We start from the raw sequence: 16,052 nt of genomic DNA, 5'->3' as shown, positions 1-16,052 counted from the left end.
GTTTCTCCATGTCTTGTGAAGATTCCAGCATTTCCTCCAGAATACGCTTATTTATTCATTGGCCACTTGCACATTAGATGCACAAGGGAAGTGCCCATTGCTTTACTGTTCTTGTAAGATATTGCAGCCCAATGTATCTGTCAGACAGAGCCATCTTCCGCTGTTGCTATGGCTTGACAGCATGCTACAGTCAATTGTGAAGGAGATGGATATATCTGTCTGTGTTGCTAAAGGCAGACCAGGATCCATACCCAATCAGGAGGCAGGAGGAAGCAGGACTGAGACTTGCTTTGAAACATCAGCTCTCTAAAGGGACCAGCATTTTCTTCACTGCATTTTATTATTTGTGTAGTTTTTACGAATGACAAGTGGCCTGTGGCAGCCCTTCCATGCTGCAAGACTGTTCTACACATGGGAGGGATGGGTTAACTAGCCCGTCAGTATTGAAAATGACACACAAAGCCAGTCTGGTATGATAGGAAGAACACATTTCAAAATGACTTGAAAGAGGCCTACTGCCACCACTACATCAAATGACTGCTCCCCTCCTGACCACATATACACTCCAATTCATCTAAATCCCTTTCATTAAAAAACAACAATCTCATATAGCCCCCTCCAAACACAAGTCTCTCAGATGAAAAAGGTCTGGAAACCACCTTAGAAAAAGTGATCAAATGCCAGCGCAGGTACTGAGACTTAGGTAAGGACCATAGAGATGGACTCCTGAGAGAGCTCCCTGCATACCCCGCGGTAGCAGGTTCACACCACAAATGTGCCTGAGGCCTGGTGGAATTATGCTTTTTAAAAGTCTTTTTATAACCACATAATATTCTACTCTGTGGAAAATGAACCATGGAGAGAGATGTCATTCATAACCTTTATTTGCAAACTTCCTTCATTACAACACATCCACCAGTGAACCCCAGACCTGGACTCTGGGCAAGGAGGATCCTCTTTTGTGAGCCAGAATCTTTTTTTTTTTAAATACACAATTGTGGTAAATACTTAAAAAGCTAAACAATGATTTACCCCTCAGTGTTTTTAAGCCTGGGTGCAAATTAAACCTCCCCCCTGCACCCCATTTCTCTCACAATTTCCATTTTCTAGCCCCAGGGTGAGATAAAAGGAAAAGCGTAGGGTTCCTGATCTGTGATATAACAAAAAAACACAATGGAGAGGGAGCAGAAGCAGATGGCTTGGAGGCTGGTTTGGGAAAATTTATCTGGATAGAGGAACTGTTAGCAGTGTACTCCTCTGATCAGAGCTGTAAGGAGCCTCAGATATTTGCCCAAAATTCAGGTATTAGACTTCTGCTGAATACAGTTACCAATTTCTATTAGAAACCACATACTTCTGCAGTCTGACGGAATCTGGGGCTGCACAACCCAAAAGCTGCTTTGCAAGATACTTGGGGACATACAGGGCCTGCTTCTCCACTGCCCTGCACCTCAAGCAGTCATTTGTACCTACAAAATAAATGCAAAGTCAATGTAATATGCTACCCAATGAAAATGGCAGCGTTCTACATTCACTTTGTACAGGTGTAAGAGCAAGGCAGTAGAGAATCAGGCCTTCGGTTTCAGTCTTCTGCAGACTGTGGGAATGGCAACCATTAGGACCAGTTGCAGAGCTCCTGTCCAGCTGGAGTTGGGAATTCTCAGTGTGAATTGAAAGGGTTCAGATGTCCCCACCCTCTCCACTCCTCTGATCTTCATGGGGAATTCAAAGTCCACCTGCTACTGGGCCCTGACAATCTGGCTTTCCCCATCTCATCCTCTATAATAAAGGTTTGTTGGGTGCTATGAATTCTATAGTGCTCCAAAATGTGTGATCTGTGGCACTATGGGATCTGGAGTGCCCCAGAATTCACAGCAGAGGTGAACTGCAGAGGCAGGAGGAGGCAGCTTTGTATCGAGGCTCAGCTGGGTCCCAAATTCTCCAGCCCTAACAAACCCACAGGGCTTCCACACTGTAGATGACATTTCTGAGGTTTTGCTCCCTTTGAATTAATGGGCTTTTTACACAACTTCATTAAACATCAACAATAGATGGACCCAGAACTATCTCATCCAGATACACCCATTATGAATACGGGGTGACCCGAACATAGAACCAGTGACTAAATAGTTGCAACAGGCTACGCAGCTTCACATTATCCCAGTTAAAGCCTGTGAGCTGCAAGAACCTCAGGGAGCATTGCTTTTGTTTGTTACTATTAAAACTCTTGATAAAACTGTAGCCAAAATGAACTTGGTAACAATTAGAAAAGGTCTCCTTTCCCAGTTAACTGCACTGTGTTATCTCACTGCCTCTTTTGGCCAGAAAGAGGCAATCAGCGGAGGACTGCAGACCACCATACAAAGTCTCGCTATGCGAGTTACATTCGACCACCGGCTGAGAATTCCAAGAGTAGCCATGCTGCCCACAATCTGTTGTCGGTCATGGGATCGATTAGTGGATTCTCCAGCACCTGAAAGACAAAATAAAGACTCACAAGCTTCATTGTACACTTCCTATAAGGATGCAATTACCATCTGCGGAGGAGCTCCTGTTTTCCTTCTTGAGCAGAGATAGGAGAGCACATATGTGGGGGGGCTGAAAGCAAGAGGAATTCTTGTTCCACTTCCTGAGTACTGACAGGGAAAGTCATCACACAGAGTGAGAGAGTGAAAGGGAAAAACTGTTTACCCACAATGTGGCTGTCTCCCTAGCAGATGGGAGAAATGTGAAAGCTCTAGTACCAGAGAGACTGCGAGCCCTGGAAATCTTAGAAAAGGCTCATTCATCATCAATGTCCAAAGCTTTCCTACTCATCTGGTTCATGTTATGGCTGTAAAAAGGTCATTTTCCAAGATAAAAACCTTCATCCTGCCGCTCTTAGAGGTCAAAGGGTGTTTCTGTTACTGTCTTCAGAGCTGCAGCTGCATCCCACAAAGGGTTAACAGACATTTTAAAATATCTTTTCAAAACATTTGTTCCAGCAGATTATATCAGTAGAAGAAAAACAGAAACTGACACTAAGTGCTCTTTATGCCAGTAAATCTGAGGCCAAGAAATAAACGTGACAGGTAGTTCAAGATGGATGTCAGATGGAAATTTCTTAGGTTGTGCTGTTTATCATCATCCAATTCAGAAATGTGTCACCACAACTCTCAGCACACTGGATTTTGTTTACTATTTCCTGTTGCAGCATTGCTTTCTGCTTCTATAAGATGGCTGTTATGGGGGGAAATTCCTTTTCAGGGAAATCTCTTTTCTTAGAGCCCCGACCAGGGTTATTCTATCTACTACCCAAGATCCACAAATCCGGAAACCCTGGATGCCCCATCATCTCAGGCATTGGCACTCTCACTGAAGGACTGTCTGGATATGTGGACTCTCTACTCAGACCCTACGCCACAAGCACTCCCAGCTATCTCCGTGACACCACTGATTTCCTGAGGAAACTACAATGCATTGGTGACCTTCCAGAAAACACCAGCCTAGCCACCATGGATTTGGAGGCTCTCTACACAAACATCCCACACACTGATGGAATACAAGCTGTCAGGAACAGTATCCCTGATGATGCCACAGCACAACTGGTTGCTGAGCTCTGTGCCTTTATCCTCACACACAACTATTTTAAATTTGATGACAAGATATATCTCCAGATCAGTGGCACCACTATGGGCACCCGCAAGGCCCCACAATATGCCACAATATTTCAGCTCAGTGCTAATGTGGACACAAGGATATAAATTGTCAGTCAGGAAATCTAGGCTTGAAATTAGACGAAGGTTTCTAACCATCAGAGGAGTGCAGTTCTGGAACAGCCTACCAAAGGAAACAGTGGGGGCGAAGGACCTCCATGACTTTAAGATTAAGCTAGATAAGTTTATGGAGGAGATGGTATGATAGGATAACAGGCTTAGTCAATAGGTCAATTAAGTGCCACACTGGTAATTAGTACAATGGGTCAATGATAGGATATTGTTAGCCTTTTTCCAGAGGGTATGGCTGGAGAGTCTTGCCCGCATGCTCGGGGTTCAGCTGACCGCCATATTTGGGGTCGGGAAGGAATTTTCCTCCAGGGTAGATTGGCAGTGGCCCTGGAGGTTTTTCGCCTTCTTCCGAAGCATGGGGCATATTTGCTTAAGGAGTGGGTGGATCGGCTTATGTGGCCTGCATCTTGCAGGAGGTCAGACTAGATGATCATAATGGTCCCTTCTGATCTTGAATTCTATGATTCTATGATTTTTATGGCTGACCTGGAACAACGCTTCCTCAGCTCTCATCCACTCACACCTCTTCTCTACCTATGCCACATTGATGCCATCTTCATCATCTGGACCCATGGGAAGGAGACTCTGGAAAAATTTCACCACGATTTCAACAGCTTCCACCCCACCATCAACCTCAGCCTGGACCAATCTACACGGGAGGTCCACTTCGTAGACACCACGGTGCACATAAGTGATGGTCACATTAACACCACCCTATACCGAAAACCTACCGACTGCTATGCCTACCTTCATGCCTCCAGCTTCCATCCCGGGCACACCACATGATCCATTGTCTACAGCCAAGCACTGAGGTACAACAGCATCTGCTCTAACCCCTCACACAGAGACCAACACCTACAAAATCTCCATCAAGCATTCTCAAATCTACAATACCCGCACGAGGAAATAAGGAAACAGATCAACAGAGCCAGACGTGTACCCAGAAGCCTCCTACTGCAAGACAAACCCAAGAAAGAAACCAACAGGACTCCACTGGCCATCACATACAGTCCCCAGCTAAAACTCTTCCAACGCATCATCAGGGATCTACAACCCATCCTGGACAATGACCCCACACTTTCACAGGCCTTGGGTGGCAGGCCAGTCCTCGCCCACAGACAACCTGCCAACCTGAAGCATATTCTCACCAGTAACTGCACACCGCACCATAGTAACTCTAACTCAGGAACCAATCCATGCAACAAACCTCGATGCCAACTCTGCCCACATATCTACACCAGCGACACCATCACAGGACCTAACCAGATCAGCCACACCATCACCGGTTCATTCACCTGCACGTCCACCAACGTAATATACGCCATCATATGCCAGCAATGCCCCTCTGCTATGTACATCGGCCAAACTGGACAGTCTCTACAGAAAAGGATAAATGGACACAAATCAGATATTAGGAATGGCAATATTCAAAAACCTGTAGGAGAACACTTCAACCTCCCTGGCCACACAATAGCAGATCTTAAGGTGGCCATCCTGCAGCAAAAAACATCAGGACCAGACTGCAGAGAAAAACTGCTGAGCTTCAGTTCATCGGCAAATTTGACACCATCAGCTCAGGATTAAACAAAGACTGTGAATGGCTTGCCAACTACAGAACCAGTTTCTCCTCTCTTGGTTTTCACACCTCAGCTGCTAGAACAGGGCCTCATCCTCCCTGATTGAACTAACCTTGTTCTCTCTAGCCTGCATCTTGCTTGCTTATATATACCTGCCCCTGGAAATTTCCACTACATGCATCCGACCAAGTGGGTATTCACCCACAGCTCATGCTCCAAAACATCTGTTAGTCTATAAGGTGCCACAAGATTCTTTGCTGCCTTTTCAGGGACAGTAAGAAACATTTTGTAATGAATGTCATATCTAAAATGCTAATGACGCTGGGAGAATATATTCAAACTAGGGGTGTAAATATCGTTTCTAAAAGTACCTAGTTAAACTATTAAAATTATATCGGTTAACCATTTAATCGTTAACAAGTTCACAATCTACCCCACATATATATTATCTTTGTCACTTTTCAGAGGCCGCACTGGCCTAGTACTGGCACCCAAGTGAAGATCTGTGCTTTCAATATATAGTATTTTTGACCTGACTGGGTCCCTTGAAAGCCTCTGCAGATACACAGCAAACAGGCCAGGAGGAGGCGGCATGCAAATGATCCCCAGCCTGTACGGCAACCACGGGAGGCCAAGGGGACGGTGGGGCTGGGTGCCCAGACACACCCGTGCTAAGCACACAGAGGTTCCTGAGGGGCACGGGCTGCAGCCGTCAGAACTGTGCGGTTGGGGGGCAGGGACAGGCTGTGGCACCATGAGGCGGACCCCCTGCAGCAGGTGCCCCTTCTCCCCCACCCGGTCATTGCCTCAGGAAGGAGGCTCCTCCCCATGCCCCGTCACAGGGATTCTCCCCACAGAGGAGGGGACTGGCAGAGTCACACGTTCACACATCGGGACCCACCAACAGCTTGGGCGTCCCCTCCCTTCCCTTCCTGGCCGGTGACAACTGAGTTGTCATAGTAACATTCAAGCTCAGAGGCTGGGAAAGTTCCGCTTCTGCAGCCCCATCCCATCATGTGACACCCCCACCCCAACGTTAACTGCAATATATGAATGGTGAGACAAATACTTATCGGTTAACCGTCTAACCATTTCATAGTTTACATCCCTAATTCAAACCATACAGCTGCTGTTAGAAGGTGCATACGGTTTAAGCATGCACAATCTAGGGTGGTTAGCCATACACAGTTCTGTGCAGACCACCTACAGTGTGCACAAACAGTGAGTTAAACTATGTGTTATAAGAATACGGGCTGCAGGATCAGCAGCTACAGTGACACGTTGAATTTTGGAGAAGCAATTTACGTGAAAGAAAATCCCTCTCTAGTACTTGGTGGACACTGCCCAAGGAATTGGCCTCTGACAACTTGCCTAGATTGGGTTTGGAGACCTTGGGGCAGAGGGGTGTCTCTGAGCATTAAAAGGAGAAGAATTGCTAGGACATGAATCAACATCTTTAATATGCCACCAGGAGCTAATCCTTCCTGAATGCCTACTGGCCTCTGTGACCAAATAATGGGACTGAGCAACAGACGGCTGGGATTCCCCATACCAGGCTTCTCAGTCAGAGACCCAAATCAACTTACCAGCGATTCCCATTTCAAAGATTTGCCTCTGAGCATGCAAAAGCCAGTAAGCAAAGGACAGCACTGATGGAGTCTATATTCTACCTAGGAAGAAATCTTATCGCACTGTAAATATCCTGAGATTACAGGCAGTGGCCCCAAATAGCCAAGTCAATGTGCATGAATGTCAGAGCCAGGCTAGCCTGCCTTACATAGGATCCAAGACCTTTAAGGGACACAGGAATCAAGATAATAGTAATGGAGAAAGGGGAACACTAGTCAAACCTGCCTCACAGCTCTCAAAAAGAAACGCTCCAAAATGTACCAATATCTTCACTTTATTTTATAAGACGGGACATGATGTCATGGCTGAGGGAGGAGCTAAAAACATTTCTTTCACAAGAGATAAATCCCACCTGTACTGAGGGAGAAAGCCAGTGGAAATTAAACCGTAGACATTCAATGCTCAATCTCCTAAAGATAATGCCACCTCGTAAAAGGCTGTGGCTGGAATAGCTAGGTGGCTCCCTTACAAAGAAGGCGGGATTTTCGGCAGAGCTCAGCTCCTGTACAGAGTTCAGCATCCGCTTTCAAAAGAGCCCAGCACCCAACATGCACTGCATGTTTCTGAGCTCTTCTGAAATGAATGGGAATTAGGAGTGCTCAGCACCTAACAGAATCAGAGCAAGAAGTTATGTGCTTACGCCAATGTTGGGACTAATTTTAGGCAGCCACATTTGAAAATGTTGGTCGGGCGAGGGGACCTACCTCTGGTGGAAGAGCCTGGAAATAAAACATGTGTGTGCATCTTTTCAGCACATCCTAATAACGTCAGCAATGGGATATGCTGTTGTTACCTGTCCCATCATGATGATCCTTAAAGAAGCCCCCTACTTTCCACTTCACATCTCCCATCTCCATCTGGAGAGGATTACACTCCAGATGTCTCTTCCTTTGTAGGCTGAGTGCATTCTCTTACCTGGTTGTGTCCCAAGGCCTGGATTTCCTCCAGATGGGATGTGGAAACAGGTGGGCACTGGGATTTGCCAAGCACACCCTGAGGGGAACTGGAAAAACCATCAGAACAAGTTAGCACACATGAGAATCTGGGACCTCCTGGGTGTTCCTTCTGCAATCATGCACCATCCACCATTTACTTTAGCCTCCCAGCAGCAGGTCTGGAGGGACATTTGCAGGAGAAGGTTCTGTGCACATACTGGTGAGCTGTACGTAAACCCACGCCACCTTCCCACCCTTATTAGAATGGTTTGATTAAACAGATCCTGCAGTGAGAGCTGTCTGGAAAATCCAGGTTTTCTTGCTCCATGAGGGCGAGTGGGCTTTTCTGTTTCAAATGCCCATCACTAGGGAGATTTGCTCTGCAGGAATCATGAGCTGCGCCAAATTTCACTCACTCCAACCAGAGGAGCAAGGAGGACACAGCAAGGTTGGTCTGAACAAGCAATGGCCTGGGGCCCCACACGGAGCCACAGTTTACTTGCTGGACACAACTCTTCCCACCCAGCAGCACGACCAGATAGTCCAATTCCTCTCCCACACTCCTTCCTTGCAGCCCTGAGCCCTGCAAATCACAAAGCCGGATTTGGATACAGTCCAGGGGTTTAAGATAGACTATAAACAGATGCAGGAAATCTACTGGAGTTGTTCTAATGAGCTTTCAGGCCATGTCCAGTCAGGGTGAGCACCAGAAACAGACTGAGACTCCCTCGGTTGACCTGTAGATCTGCCCCTGCAACTGTCACCAACCAATAAGGGATAGAGCGTGATCTGGTAGTGAGAGCATGTGGTTTGAAGTCCATTCCAGGCACTGACAACATGTGATCTTGGGTAAGTCATGTCCCTTTCTAGGCCTCATTTTTCTCATCTGTAAAGAGGGGACAATGCCATTGACCTGCCTTACAGGGTGTTTGAGAGGCTCCTTTCATTAATATCTGAGATCCTCGGATGGAAAGAGTTTAGTGCGATATTATTATTCATTACTGTAGTTATTATCAGGTGGAAGGAACTGGAGCTTTTCCTCTGAGGCAAAGATTAGCTGGGGTTACAGTGGCCCACCAAGCACAAATGTATTCCCCTCTTACCATTGGGCCAGGTGTCCACTGATTAGACGTCTAGCCCATAACAATTAAGGACAATCATAGAATCTTAGAATATCAGGCTTGGAAGGGACCTCAGGAGGTCATCCAGTCCAACCCCCTGCTCAAAGCAGGACCAATTCTCTGTGGCTTCCAGTCTCCATGGGTAACACCAAAGTGACAAAGGAGCCCCAAGTCCCCCTGGCTTTTAATGAGACTCAGGTCCCCAAATGCCTGCGTCACTTTTGAAAAGTCTACATCTTGTGCCAATTTCAGGATCCTCCTGGGAGAAACTGAGGCAGGTAATAAGTCAATGAGCAGCAGTAGCAGCAGGGATAGGAGAAGTGGAAACTAACCCTGTTCTCATGTCTAGGTGTCCTTGCAATCAGCAAGAGTTACCACAGCCAGGAGTATGATAAGGAGGGATGGCATGCAGCTTCTTGACATTGGTTATGTATCCAAGTCACATATTGCAACAAGGAGACATTTACCGTATGTTTCCCCCAACTGCAGAACATATCTTAAAAATAAATATGATCCAGTCTAGAAACAGAACATATGGATTTAAACCCAGCCTGTAGTGGGGTGGATCCCCACTCCTACCCTGAAGGGTTAAAAACAGCCCTGGGAGGGGGATGCGGCTGGAGAAAGCAGCTACTAAGCTGGGCTGATTGGCAAGTGGCTGCAGCTGGGCCACGCCCCAATCAGGCCACAGCTGACTTGTATAAAGAGGCTGGAAGCAAGGAGGAGGAGTTTCTCTCTGGCTGTAGAGGGAGATGGGCTTGTCTGCAGAGACTTGAGCAGAGTACCTGAGTGGAGCAGGGCTGGGGAAAGGCCTGAGGAGCTCCAGCCTGGAAAGCCCCAGGCTGCAGCCTAGCATAAGGCCAACAGGTACCGGGGGTTGCAGAGGGCAGCGTAGGGGTAGGTAAAGGCAGCAGGTCCAAACCCTCCTTGCCAGTGATGAGGAGGCTGATACTGCAGTCTGCCCCAGGGCATGGGGCTAGATGATGACTGGCAGTAGCTTTATACTGAGGTGAAGTGGGAATAGTGGGTGGGGGTTCCCTGGGATGGGGAGACCCTAAGACTGAGGGGGTTCTGCCAGGGGGCAGCACTCCAGATAAAAGGGCACTGGGTCCAGGGAGGGACATGGGGGCCAGAGGACAGGCGGATCACTGGCCTGCAGAGGGAGCTCCGGAGCTGGAATGAGCTAATTCCCAGAAGTCACCAGCAAGAGGCGCCGCAGGAGTGAGTCCGCTCCTCTACACAGCCATAATGTCACCAGTGGCTCCTCTGTGATCCTTCTTGACCTTTAGTTGCTATTTAAGACCATGTGACTCCCAGAACTCAGCCTGTAGCCATGCCCCATTGTGTCTATTACAATCCCCAGGTCTGGGCAATCCCAAACCACCCAGCATGGAATATTTGAAATGCTAGTCCTGGCATGAGCTGCAGGCACCAGGCCAACTGGGGAAGACAGGAAACGTGTCAAGAGGTTTCAGCAGGGGACTGGGAATGAGAGGGTTTGAGTTCTACTCCCAACCCTCACACTGACTCCCTCTGTGCCCTTCGCAAATCACAACCTCTCCATGCCTCAGTATCCTCATCCATAAAATGGGGATGATAATGCTTACCTACCTACTAGGACTTCTGTGAGAATTAATTACATAGTATTTGATAATGTCATTATTACACAAATGGTAGGAATGGAGGAGAAGGACTGGACTAGGAGGTTGCGGCTTCTATTTTGTCTTTCAGGTCAGTAAACAAAAACAACTTCATGGTATTTGCTCTGTAACATCATCTGCTATGTAACGTCATGCTGGTACCAGGGCATTTTTTGCATCTCATGAGCTGCAAAACCTGCCAGGGAAAACCTGCAACCATGAAGTATCTGGTACAGCCAGAAATCCTGGCACAGAAAAGAGACAGACAGCGCAGCTGGAGTTCAGGGGCTGCAATCTTGGCCTGATGCTGTGCATCTTCAAAAGCTATTTCAGGATGATTCACAGGCTCCATAAACCCAGTTGTCAGGATTGAGAACGGGCCCATCACACTCATGACAGGTGGCATCCACTGTTAGAAACAAGCTGGCCAAGCAGTTCAGATCCTCAATCCAGTTCAGACCAGGGTGGGATAGATTTATCCCTTCTCGTACAAGACTGGGGGCCTGATTCTCCTTTGCCCTGCACCATGTGGAGCCACTTATGCTGCACACAGTAAGTGCAATTACGTAGCATTTCACACATTACGTGCACAGCTGAAGACATCAATACAAGGCCAGGGCACTGGGAGAATCAGGCCCCTGGTGTGGGAAGTATCATCACACAGCTCCCTAAGCCGTACTCAAAGGCAGGGAGCCTGGAGACCAGGGAAAGGACTGAGCACAGAACTCCATTCTCACTTGTGTCCTCCACTCCCGTTACCTGTGGGGAAGAATGGCTTCCAGGGACCCTAGCTGTCCTTCTCTAAGCACGAAACTTTCAAGCTCTAAATCTGCCTGGTGACTGATGCTTTCTGAACTGGCCTCAATACAGCCACCTCCAGGGACCCTGCTCATAGAAGCTCTGACACCTGCTGAAGTAAATGCCAATGTTAAGAGAGCTGCAGAGAACAAGGCTCAGCCCACAAACCCCAGCCTCCCTCATCAGAGGCTGCGTGACAGATGCACCACAATCCCACACCTGCAATTATGGCCAGCCACAGTAATTAGCTAGCACCTAGCTGCTGCACAACTGGCTGCTCCTCTCCCCACCCACTTCCATCCAACTTGCCTTCTCAGCTCTGGAGACATGAATGAATGTGTCCAATTCCAGAGAAGGGGGAGAAGCTGCAGGACCAGTGGACTACATGGGGTGGGACTGGAACGAGCCAGTGAGAAGGCAGGGGCAAGGAAGGGAGAGGTGCGAAAGACAAGGAGGAGCAAGTAAGGACAAAAGAAAGTGAAAAAGGCCGTGTTTCTGAAGGACTGATACTCTCTCCTAGCAGGAGGCCTTGGGTGCCCTGGAGTGACACACAGCCAGGAGGTGAGTGCCTGCGGAGGGATTGCCCAGCGAGTGCCAGGGCAAGCAGCACCCGGCTGATGAGAACCAAGGGGGGTTAACTATTTAAAAGCCAGCAGTCGAGTAAGGTGAACAGCAAACAGCTGAAGGGCCTTGGCCAGAGGAGCAGCTAAGGAGTAAGCGTAAGTGGCTGGAGGGCCTGCAGCCTGAGCAAAGAGATACGGGGTAAAAATAACCCGGGTCAAGTCGAGTGGTCTAGATTTTCAGCCTTGCTCCTTGACCTTTTGGGAGCAGGACCCAAGAGCTCAGGTTAAGCCCAGCTCCCCTGCTTGTCACTAGACACAGAAGGCTGCCTGTGGAAACAGGAAGGTCTAAGACAAAAAATCAAAGAGTTTTCAAACCAACAATGGCTCGGAAGAGAGGGCAGTTCCACTCACCTGCTGTACCAGAGCTCCACGTGGGACCCTGGCTGCTCTCACCAGAGACGACTCCTGCATTGGGAGCTGGCTGCCTTGTGTCCAGATGTTGGGTTTGGAAGGGAAGCGAGCCGCAGGAGCACAGGACAAAGTTCTCCAGCCTGGGGTCAGTGGCAGTGTAACCTGACGTCTGTCCAGTCTCCATGGTGGCAGAACTAAGGCTTATGCCGTGCTCAGCCTTAGTGCAGAAAGCTGCTGGCTCTTCCATGTTGCCAGGGGTCACAGAAGCTTTGGCTGAGCTCATTTCCTGTACCGTACTGCTCTGCAGAAAGCTATAGGGATGCAGTGAATGAGAGGCTTGACTTTACTGCTCTCAGTATCTCTAGCAGCCCCGCCCCCAAGCCTCCTCTCTCCTAGAAAGGAGTCACTGCCAGCTGAACCCGGAGCACCAGTCCAGGGGGATGGGGAGTCTGTGCCAGCTGCTCAGAATGGCTGAAGCTGACTTTGGGGCACTGATCACTCCCATCTGTGAAAGGAGTCAAGGCTCCAAAGTGGCCTCCCTGGGCACTGCCAGCTTGATGGGAATGTCAGTCCTGTGAGGGAGGCTAAAGTCACGCAGTCACTGCACTTCTGCTATAATGATGAGACTCCCTCATACATCACCTGGATTCCAGCAACGTTGAAAAGGTCCCATCAGCAGAATAGTCCAGACCCACAGCTGATTGCTTCCACCCCGGACCACAGGGCATGAGGGTATTAATCTCTTTGTGCTCTGAGTCAATGCCTGCATGAAATGCATCTGCAAGACATAGAACAGGGCAGGTGACCCGAGACTCCTGGGAGCCCTAGGGTCAGTACAGGTGTGACTCGGAAAGGAAACTAACAAAGGTTGGTGCTAGTGGGCAAACACAACAGGGCTCTCCCCGTCATTATTAATGACTGAATTCCAGTTATGACCCTGGAATGGTGCAGTGGAAATGCTCAGGTTTTACTGAAGTGAATTGTGGGTCCAGGGTCACATGGCTGCACTGGGCTACCCCCTTTATTAGCTTGGGGAGCCGGATTCCTCTAGTTATAAACTATTATGTTGCTAGCAACTCTTAGTATTCATGACCTAGCTTGGCGCTTTGCACCTAGTCCAAACTTGACAAGGCATTTGGGTACCATGAGAGATGTAGGTGCAACCTTTGGATTTTCACTTGCCAGGCTGGTGAAGGGCAAGACATTAGGAAAGTGACATGCTACCTCCATGGAGGTGTGGGGTTGGAAGGAACCAGATGCCAACTTCACCAATGAATGAGCACTGTCAACTGCCGTGACACCTGCTATACCCTCTCCAGAGTGGTGTCTACTATGATAACAGTTGGATGCAGCAATAGGGGGCAACTCTGCCTTGCCCATTTTGACACCCACTGTGTCAGCAATGATGCCCAATAGGAATAGAGTGCTGCCCTCATTGCAGGGAGGAGGTGACTTTGATACAAACTCCTATTTTCACACACTGATGGCTAAAGAGGGTTCCAAAGAGGATGGAGCTCGGCTGTTCTCAGTTGTGGCAAATGAGAGAACAAGGAGCAAGGGTCTCAAGTTGCAGTGAGGAGGTCTAGGTTTGGATATTAGGACACACTATTTCACCAGGAGGGTGGTGAGGCACTGGAATGGGTTACCTGGGAGGTGGTGGAATCTCCATCCTTCAAGGTTTTTTTAGGTCAGGCTTGACAAAGCCCTGGCTGGGATGATTTAGTTGGGGTTGGTCCTGCTTTGGGCAGCAGATTGGACTAGATAACTCCTGAGGTCCCTTCCAACCTCAGAAAGAGTAGGTATTCACCCACGAAAGCTCATGCTGCAAAACGTCTGTTAGTCTATAAGGTGCCACAGGATTCTTTGTTGCCCTTCCAACCCTGAGATTCTATGATTCTAACGGCGCAAAGGAGGCCTGTGTACCAGAGCATAATCCTGCCATGTCTGCTTGATTCAGTAATGCTGAGTTACTGATCCCAAGGAAGCAGGGGTAGCTAATACTGCCCCTCTGTTTATCAAGAGGTGATCCTAAAACAGGCTTCCATTTGCCTGGACCACATCCCAAGCCCACTGGGAGAGACCAACCTGCAGCTTGTGGAATGCAGGATCTACTATCAGGCTGATGTTTTGCTTGGCGAGTTGAAGGCTCCTCATCGGTTGTACTGATGGCTCTTCCAGCCGCCTGAGCTGGGCTCCTTCGACGGCGGTATGGCAAACCAGTTATAGACCTGAATTGGCTTCAAGTTCGTATCCTGAGCCAAAGTGTCCTGCAAATCCAGGTAACCAGGGAAAAAGAATAAACCACACCCAAATAACCATGCTTGTCCCTCCAGTTTCCAAAAGCAATCAGACAATATGAGCTTCCAGACCCTCATGCAGGTCCCCAGAGAACATGCATAGCTCCCACTGATTGATCAGCTCATGAAGAGGAAGAGAGTAGAAAAAGCTAATTCTCCCTTGACATCCTACGAGAGAAAGGGAACCCCAAGAATCCCAATGGGTTTTGCCTTATTTGTAATTTAATGGGTATAAATAACCACTTTCAAAAATGTGCTTATTTCCATTAGCTGAAGGTAATTTACCATTGGAACACAAATTATTGGGCTCAATGCAGGAACCACTGGGTGAAATTCTATAGCCTGCCTTATGCAGACTAAACTGTCATAATGGTCCATTCTGGCCTTAAAAAATAATCTATGACAGGTCTTTAAAATCTCTTGTGTATTACATAAAAAATCTACATTAAGAGAACATTTGATTTAAGCAATCAGAAGTCCAGAAATGCCATTGCACATGTAACCTTTACTCTTCTCCCTTGTATATATTCATTACTATGATCTTTCGTTAAATGATCGTAGATTTCTTAAATACAGTATAACAATCTTTTCTCTGTTAGATGTGTAGCATCTTGAAATATATTTTCATACTTTTAAACTTAGTATCATTATCATAATGATAATATAGTCTGTCTTCATTGATTTTGGCTATTTATATAATTTTCCTCTTTCTCAAGTAAGTAGTGCAATAATGTAGTCAACATACATGTATGTTCAATGAGAAGTGCAACCTTCCTTGGGTGTAATTCAAGGAAGTTAACTACAAAGCTAATTTAGTCACAAACTTGGGGCTCTTATACATGCTATCAAGTTTCACTGTTACTCTATGTTGTTGTATTTAATCAGTGGAATAGTGTGTAAGAATGGCTTGTTGTGTGCATTGCATAAAATAACTTTAAGAGACTCGAAGTAGCACACATGCACATATCTAAGGCTGTAGAAAAATTATCTATTTTATTAAACTACTGGATAAATTACAAGACCATGTAGCATAATGCCCACACAAACAGGACAAAGTTATGGTCTAGTCTGCTACTTTCCACTGTCATTTCCTGACTTCTAAGCGCTTAACTGAGCAACCTTAGCATTCTCTTAACACAGATTTTGTAAGTTGCTGCTGTTTTAATGAAAATGTATATTAAAACATATTTCACAATGCAGAACTAAGCTAAACATGTCCAGAATAACCTGTTCCCCATACACCGTGGGGGCTTGAAGGAGGGAGCCCCTTGAGTGAAAATTTTAGGAGCGCTGCAGTGTTTTTACGCGTATCAG

General features: G+C 47.4%; 1 protein-coding gene across 1 annotated transcript; it reads right to left on the bottom strand.

Annotated features, from left to right (window-relative positions):
- Positions 1–866: 866 nt before the first annotated feature.
- LOC120375545 lies at positions 867–14,603 on the bottom strand. Its single transcript, XM_039496249.1, has 6 exons — positions 14,527–14,603; positions 13,084–13,219; positions 12,442–12,752; positions 11,429–11,576; positions 7,889–7,976; positions 867–2,473 (listed from the first exon to the last, which is right to left on the bottom strand). Exons 2-6 carry the CDS (start codon positions 13,167–13,169, stop codon positions 2,381–2,383), a joined length of 726 nt encoding a protein of 241 aa, XP_039352183.1. The 5' UTR covers positions 13,170–13,219; positions 14,527–14,603; the 3' UTR covers positions 867–2,380.
- Between the last annotated feature and the right edge of the window lie 1,449 nt (positions 14,604–16,052).

Source organism: Mauremys reevesii, linkage group 12, assembly GCF_016161935.1.
Source record: "Mauremys reevesii isolate NIE-2019 linkage group 12, ASM1616193v1, whole genome shotgun sequence".
Classification (NCBI taxonomy): domain Eukaryota; kingdom Metazoa; phylum Chordata; order Testudines; family Geoemydidae; genus Mauremys; species Mauremys reevesii.
The sequence above is the reverse complement of the archived record's forward strand: the minus strand, read 5'-3'. Positions and strand labels throughout refer to the sequence as shown.